The sequence below is a fragment of the Apaloderma vittatum genome, unplaced genomic scaffold (genome assembly GCF_000703405.1).
Source record: "Apaloderma vittatum isolate BGI_N311 unplaced genomic scaffold, ASM70340v1 scaffold15853, whole genome shotgun sequence".
NCBI lineage: Eukaryota > Metazoa > Chordata > Aves > Trogoniformes > Trogonidae > Apaloderma > Apaloderma vittatum.
Window position 1 is genome coordinate 740 of NW_009708762.1, and position 7,227 is coordinate 7,966.

At 52.8% G+C, this 7,227-nt stretch overlaps 1 protein-coding gene across 2 annotated transcripts; it reads right to left on the reverse strand.

Annotated features, from left to right (window-relative positions):
- Positions 1 to 342: 342 nt before the first annotated feature.
- LOC104271867 (gamma-enolase) lies at positions 343 to 6,923 on the reverse strand. Of its 2 annotated transcripts, XM_009866677.1 has the most exons (11): positions 6,790 to 6,923; positions 5,784 to 5,879; positions 5,430 to 5,488; positions 4,337 to 4,406; positions 4,031 to 4,164; positions 3,107 to 3,329; positions 2,469 to 2,666; positions 2,136 to 2,337; positions 1,823 to 1,931; positions 1,627 to 1,685; positions 343 to 1,286 (listed from the first exon to the last, which is right to left on the reverse strand). In XM_009866677.1, the coding sequence occupies exons 1-11, from the start codon at positions 6,872 to 6,874 to the stop codon at positions 1,217 to 1,219; spliced, it is 1,305 nt and encodes a 434-aa protein (XP_009864979.1). In that variant the 5' UTR covers positions 6,875 to 6,923; the 3' UTR covers positions 343 to 1,216. The 2 variants fall into 2 exon arrangements, with proteins under 2 accessions (XP_009864979.1, XP_009864980.1); XM_009866678.1 differs by lacking the exons at positions 4,337 to 4,406; positions 5,430 to 5,488 and having other exon boundaries at positions 654 to 1,286; positions 6,790 to 6,874.
- Between the last annotated feature and the right edge of the window lie 304 nt (positions 6,924 to 7,227).

A 7,227-nucleotide genomic window follows, 5' to 3' on the forward strand; every position in this document is an offset into this window, starting at 1 on the left:
CAGCAGACAGCTAGCACGTGGCTCTCACCCTGACGTCTTTACATCAGTGGAGGGCACAATTAAAACCCCTGCACAGCAGATCTTCATGTGACAGGGTTTGGTGGAGAGGGTGGGGGCATCTGCCATCCCTTCTATGTTCCCCAGCTGGGTGGCCAACAGAGCAGTCTGGCTGTGGGACAAAGCTGTGAAAGAAGGTGAGGGTACCTGAGCCTTTTCCGTTGCCAGTCCCCTTTGCTTGTTTTGGTTACCTTTCTGCATGAGCCTCTCCTGCTTTGATGGCAAAATATCCCCATTTCCCGAACACTGGTGTGTAGAGAGAAACATCAGGCCAAGCCAGGCAACTCAGGTGTGAAATACATTTTAATTGAGTTTAGGGATCTGTACTTGGTCACTCAGCTGAGCATGGGCTGTCCAGAAGGTGAAGCAGACGTTATGGGTGAGGAGAGGGTGATAGGAGTGCAAGAAAGAAGGGAACAGAGAGAAAAAGGTCACGAGAAGCAAATGAGAGCGTGGTTTTGTTTACGGATGTGTTTTAATATATCGCCCCACAGTACTATGGGCTGACCTGGAGTCTGACAGCACGCACACCCGCACGCACACCCGGTGAGGGACAGCAGTGCACTTCAACGCGAAGCTGCCGGCAAGCACAGCCCAACACAGCACAGCACTCGCAGTAGAAGGAGGGGACACTCAGATCCCCTCCTGGACTCAGCATGAACACACGCCTGGGGCACAAGGACACCGTAGGCCGGTACACATACACCTACACACATGCACAACAAGAGCGAGCCACTGGCGACCCTCATCCGGACACAACTACAGGTGCAACACTTGTCCAAACACACCAGCTGACGCACATATGTTCACTGCACATGCTTCGGCGTAGAAGGGAAACACACTGGGCAGCATGCTCCCGTAGTCTAACACATGGACAGAGTGGCTCGGACGCGGCCCTGCACAAAAAACAAAGACACACAATGCCTAGATCCAGAAATGCTTATGACTCCAAAGCAAGGGACAGGGTGTAGGCCTCTCTCTCATCCTTCACCTGGGTATATCTAGCCTGGGACACCTGAACTCGAGGGGTTTTGAGGTGAGAGGGAACCAAGTGGAGGAGGGGGAAGAAAGAGCAAAAAAGGGAGCAGTGAAGGGAAGGAGGTTCAGAGTCTGTGAGGTGGGAAAGAGCAGAAGGGTGGCTGTGCCCTGGGAACAATGTTCAAAGAACACTTGGGTTGCGAAAGTTGTGTCCGGCAAAGCGTGCTTCGTCGCCAAGCTCTTCCTCAATCCTGCAGGAGAGAGAGAGACAGCACACGTCAGGCCCTTGCGAGGGAGCATCAGAGGCACCAGCATGCTGGAGAGACGGTGCATCAGCAAGAAGCTAACATGGGCCAGAGGAGCTCAGTTCCTCCCAGCTGCTGTGCCTGTGGGGCTGCACCCTCATGCCAAGGAGGAGGGAAGGAGTCTGCTCTGGAGATCTCCCCGGGATCCTGCTGTCATCTCTGCACCTTGTCTTCTTAACGTTTCCCCCACAAACCCCATTTACCCTTGGGCTTTCAGCTTCTCCCCTCCCAATTAGTCACTCCCCCAAGTTCTTTCTTCTGTGTTCCCATGTCTGGAGCCCCTTACCTCATGAGCTGGTTGTATTTAGCCAGGCGTTCAGACCTGCAGGGAGCACCCGTCTTTATCTGTAAATCATTCCCCAAAACAAACACTGTAAGACACTGTTACGACTTTCACCAGTTTCCTGTGGCAGGGCAGGGGATCCTGTCTTCACACTCCTTTGCTTTCATCCAGGCCTGTGCGTGGCCTGGGTCTCACCTACCTGCCCGGTGCACAGTCCTACAACCAGATCAGCAATGAAGGTGTCCTCAGTCTCCCCAGATCGGTGGCTCACCATCACACCCCAGCCATTCTCCTGGGCCAACTTGCAGCTACGAGAAGCAAGAAATGCAGTCAGTAGCTCCCTCCAACCACCACCTGCACAGGGTGAGATCCAGGCACCCTGTCCTCCCACCCTCAGCATCTTACACTCTGGTAGAGACAAAAGCCTATTCATCCAGTGGATAGCGTGACACCCTGCTGTGACTCATCACCAACTCTTTCACAGGAAAACAAGGGCAGTGGGCTGGACTTACGCTTGGATGGCCTCTGTGACAGATCCAATCTGGTTGACTTTGAGCAGGAGGCAGTTGCAGGCCTTCTCTTCAACAGCTCGCTCGATGCGTTTGGGGTTCGTCACTGTCAGGTCATCTCCCACTATCTGAATCCCCACGTTGGCTGTGAACTTGGACCAGGCCTCCCAGTCATCTTGGTCAAAGGGATCCTCAATGGAAACCACTGAAGGGACAACAGAAGAGATATGAGACAGAGCTGCCACCCTTCTCATCCCAAAAACACAGAAGGGATGCACCTGTTAAGTATGCCACACCAGTGCTGATTCCCTACTGCCAAGCACTTCAGCAGCTCACCTGGATAATCACGTACAAAGCTTTGGTAGAGGTCGCCCAGCTCATCTGCAGAAATATAGCGGCTTGGGTCATCTGGGGACTTGAAGTCAAGGTCATATTTGCCATCTCGGTAGAACTCGGAGGCTGCCACATCCATGCCAATGACAATCTTGTCTGTGTAGCCCGCTTTGTCAATAGCTTCCTTGAGGAGCTCCAGAGCTGGGAGGAGGAGAGTTGCAGTCAGAAGAACTCTGCGTTTCAGTGGGAACCTCCCCTGGAAAGGTCCTGAGAGACACTGAGAGTCTGACACAGTGAGAGTGTGATGGAAGAGGTGGAAGGGAGTCCAGGGCAGAAGAGAAACATGCCAAGGAGCTGTGGAGGCCATGTCCAAAGGGACAAGGGGGAATTACAACACAATCCCACAGCTTGGAGACGAGTTTTGGGAATGCATTAGAAAAGTGTGCACACATATGTATGAAGAGGCTGTGGCAGATCAAGGCCACCCCAGGGACAAGGAATTTAGAAACCATTCCGTTACACAGGAAGTTAGTGATGCTAAGGCATCATATTTTGAACTAATCATTTTGGAATGCTGTGAGCTGGGTGCAGGGAGCCCCAGCACTGCAGGCAGGGATACCCTATCTCTGCAGGGCTCTCACCTTCACTATTTTCCAGGATGTTAGGGGCAAAGCCTCCCTCATCACCCACATTGGTAGCATCTTTGCCATACTTCTCCTTGATGACGCTCTTGAGGTTGTGATAGACTTCAGCCCCAATGCGCATGGCATCGCGGAAGCTTTCCGCTCCCACAGGCAGGATCATGAACTCCTGCATGGCCAGTTTGTTGCCTGCGTGGGAACCTCCATTGATCACGTTGAAAGCCTGGAAGAGTCCGCAAGAGAACGAGAGCTGAAGGAACTGGTCTTGGCACCACCTAGAGGAGGCTCTCAGTTGAGTCACCATGCCCACTCGCCCCACATCCCACAGGGCAGCATAACACATCAGCTACATGGGCACACCCGACCACAGGCACAGAAGCCCAGGGGTCTTCCTTCCACTAGTGGCCCAAAGCAACTGACTGGAGAGGATTTTCCCACCTGTTTCTCTCTCAGAGATCTCCTTAGCTGTGCGCATTTATCTGTTTTGTGTTTATCTGTGTTTATCAGCAATGCTTCACCAATCTCTCTTCCAGGACCTTTCTCCTTGACTCTGAGAAAATTTTAGCATCCACAACACCTTTTGTGAAGGAGTTTCACAGGGCAGCTCCACCTGCTGTGAAGACCCATATGCCCTTGTTTTGAACTGTGCCCCCCAGAGGGTTCACATGATGCCCTCTGGTATCCTGTGCTACGAGTGAGATCCTCAGTCAACCCCCACCGAGGCCTCTACCATATTCTCCTCGGGCTCCTCTTTTCCATATTGTAACCTGTCAAATCTCAGGCCTTGGCTTGTTTCCTTGACGAGTGTGGTGAACTCAGCTGATGTTTCAGTCCTATATCCCTTCCTTCTCTACCTCCCAACACACCCTTTGAAGTGTCTTTTGAACTTTCTGAAGGTGCATGTCAAGGACAGAGGAATCTTACTGGCACAGGAAGGATGAGATCGGAGTTGCCAGCCAGGTCAGCAATGTGCCGGTACAGGGGCACATCCTTCTCTGCAGCTCCTGCCTTGCACACGGCCAGCGAAACTCCCAGGATAGCGTTGGCGCCAAACTTGGCTGTGGGCAAAACCAAGGAGGAGTTAGGTTTCTCAGGCAGCAAGGTCCTGCCCAGCAGGTGCCCTTGCCAGCCCAGCCTTGGGCTCATCACAGCTCTGACAGTGCCCCCCACTCCAGCCCTGCAGCCTCCCATGCTCTTTACTTCCCAGGCCAAAAAAGAGGAATGAATTACATTTGTTCTCCGTGCCGTCCATCTCAAGCATCAGATTGTCTATTTTCTCTTGATCCACAACCGACAGGCCCTGCAAGGAAGAAACAGCTCCTGAGAAGGGGAGGCTGAGAAGAGCTGTTGGCTCCGGTGTGCGAGAAAGGAGGCGTTGATGGAGAAGCTGAGCGTAGAGGGACCTTTTTAGCTTGTGGGGGAACATATACACACAAAGCTCTGGAAACTAGTGCCTTGGTATATAGTCAATTTAAGTAACCACGATGAGGTTGCTGCAGTGTAGTGTAGATGTACCGACGCTGGAGAGCGGATGAGCTGCAGCCCAGGCAAGTCCACACATGGCTGGGGACACCAGACTCCCTTGAGGATTTACCCAGCCTTTTGGCAGCTTCCAGGGAGCTTTGTGGTGCTGTGGCCACACAGAAGCTATGCACAACAACAATACATGCTCAAACCTAAGCAAGCAAATGTAGACTGGATGGAGCCGTCCCTGGGAGCAGGATTAGACCCGAGGCAAGGCAGCCCTCCACCAGGCCAGGTATTTTTCGGGGGTAGAGAGAACAAGGCTCCCAACCAGACCCCGCTCCAAGCTGCACAGAATGTAATGTGTGGCTTTAGCACAGGCTCTCCTCAGAGCAGGCTCCAGGTCTTCAGGCGTAAACAGGTTGCAAATGTGACACCACTGCTCAGCAAGGCTGTGCGGGGGGGCTTCCACACCTTGCATGGCATGGTCATTGCTCATCACGCTCTAAGTGCTGGGTGGGAGGACCAGGTGTGAGGCCACAGACATGTGGATGAGGTTCAGTGCTTGAGAAGGAGCACATCTGAAAGAGGGGGAGACCTCTATGGGGAGCATCAAGGAAACTAGCTAGGTGGTACAGGTGCTGCAGTAGACCAGGTAGTGTTAAATCCTTTCTGCCCAGAGAAAAGATCACTGTGGACACATACAGGCATGGAGGGCAGGAGGGGTGTGCCCAGGTTCACAGAGAGCATCACTGTGTCTGTTAACCCGGTGAGATGAAGAGAGGCAGAAACAGAAATCAGGGGACAGAGACGGACCAGAGTAAGCATTGGACAAGGGAGAACAAAGAGAAATCCTTACAGAGCCCACGAGAGCGGGGGCGACAGTGCTGTTGATATGATCCACGGCCTGCAGGACCCCTAAAGAAGGGAAGAGACAGAGAAAGAAAGAAAGAGAGAGAGAGAGAGAGAGAGGGTGAGGCAAAGAGGAGAGTGGAAAGAAGGAGGGAAAGGACCCAACAGAGAGTCTGAGAGAGGGAGACAGTGAGGGAAGATCGAGGCCTGATCTTTCACTTTACGCTAGCTCTGTGCCTCTGTGGTCTCCCTGAGGGCAATGGGACACATCCACATCATGCCAGTGGATGAGTGGTACCCTCCAGGGGAGCCCCACACACAGGCAACCCAGGGGCTGGGTGCAGAGCAGGCATCTCCCCACCTTTTCCGAGGAAACGCGACTTGTCGTTGTCTCGCAGCTCCAGCGCTTCGTAGATACCAGTGGATGCACCGCTGGGGACTGCAGCTCGAAACATGCCTGGGAAACAGCAAAACAAGAGTATGAGATGAGCAGAGGGTGAGAAGGCAGGAAAAGCCTCATGGTTTTGAGGGAAAGGCTGTGGCAACCACTTGTGCAAATGAATGGCCCTGCTGGCTGGCTGCCCTTGGCTGGTCTTCTCAGAGGTGGAGCACCATGGTGGCAGAAGTAAATGCACCCAGGGCTTCCAGACAGAGAAGCCTGGATCTCAGGCACCCAAAGATGTGGCACACCGTTCCCAGAACTACAGACGGGTAGAAGTCTGTCTCCTCAGCGCTTTTCTTGGTTCAGAGGAAGCCCAAGCCCCAGACACCAGTGGCTTCCTCCCTTTCAGACTGGAGCTGGGTTTCTGCCTCGGTGAAGAAGGAAGAGATTAATCAGATGCCTGCTCTGATCCCTCACTGCTCCTCCTGCCTCAGCTTGGGCTCAGGACAGATGCAGCTCTTCCAGCTGAGACAAGTGCACATACTTGTCTGCACACAGATCTTGGGGACAAATCCTACCCCACCTCATGAGCATGGCCATGGATGTGCTTCCAAACTTATACCATGTCTTAGGAGTAAAACTACAGCTGCATGAGGGCATCATGGGGATAGGATAAGAAAGTAAATATGTTAGCTAAATTTTCCATCCTTGCTACTAGCAGGCACACAGCTCAACTCAGATACATGGCAGCCAGCTGTCTTGTCATGATTTGCCCAGGCATGTGTGCAGAGTCACTGCGCACATACACAAGCAGAGCCACAAGCAGAGTTTTGGTCTCTTCCTCTTTGCCTAGCTCGCTCTCTGCCAGGGGTTTACCAGAGAAGACCCTCTGTCCTCTTGGCAGAGTGTGCCAGGTGGCTGTGCAACTCCAACTCTACTGGGGGGGGCAGGACTTCCCCTCCATCTCTCATACTTGTCCACGTACCTTTCTGTGTGTACAGGTCTACCTCAACAGTGGGATTCCCACGAGAGTCCAGAATCTCACGGGCATGGATCCTCTCGACTGCCATGGTGAATCTGTGGAGAGGAGGAGAGGAGAGGAGAGGAGAGGAGAGGAGAGATCACATTCAGTTCTGAGAAGCACCAGGATGTGGTGCCAACACTTCTAACGTCTAGACAAGACACTGAGAGAAAGAAGGGAGTTCAAGGAAGAGTGACCTTAGGAGATGGAGCTAGAACTACTGGCTCAAGGAATTTTAGAAACTGCTGTTAAAACCCAGATTGTGGGGATCTACCCACATTTTGTCCAGCGACTTGTTATCTATTTGAGTTTATTCTGTCCCTTTGCTGCAGATAACAAACTGGGAGCTCTCTTTCCCTCTCTCCCTGCGCCACCCCTGAGTGCCACATGTTTTCATGGCTT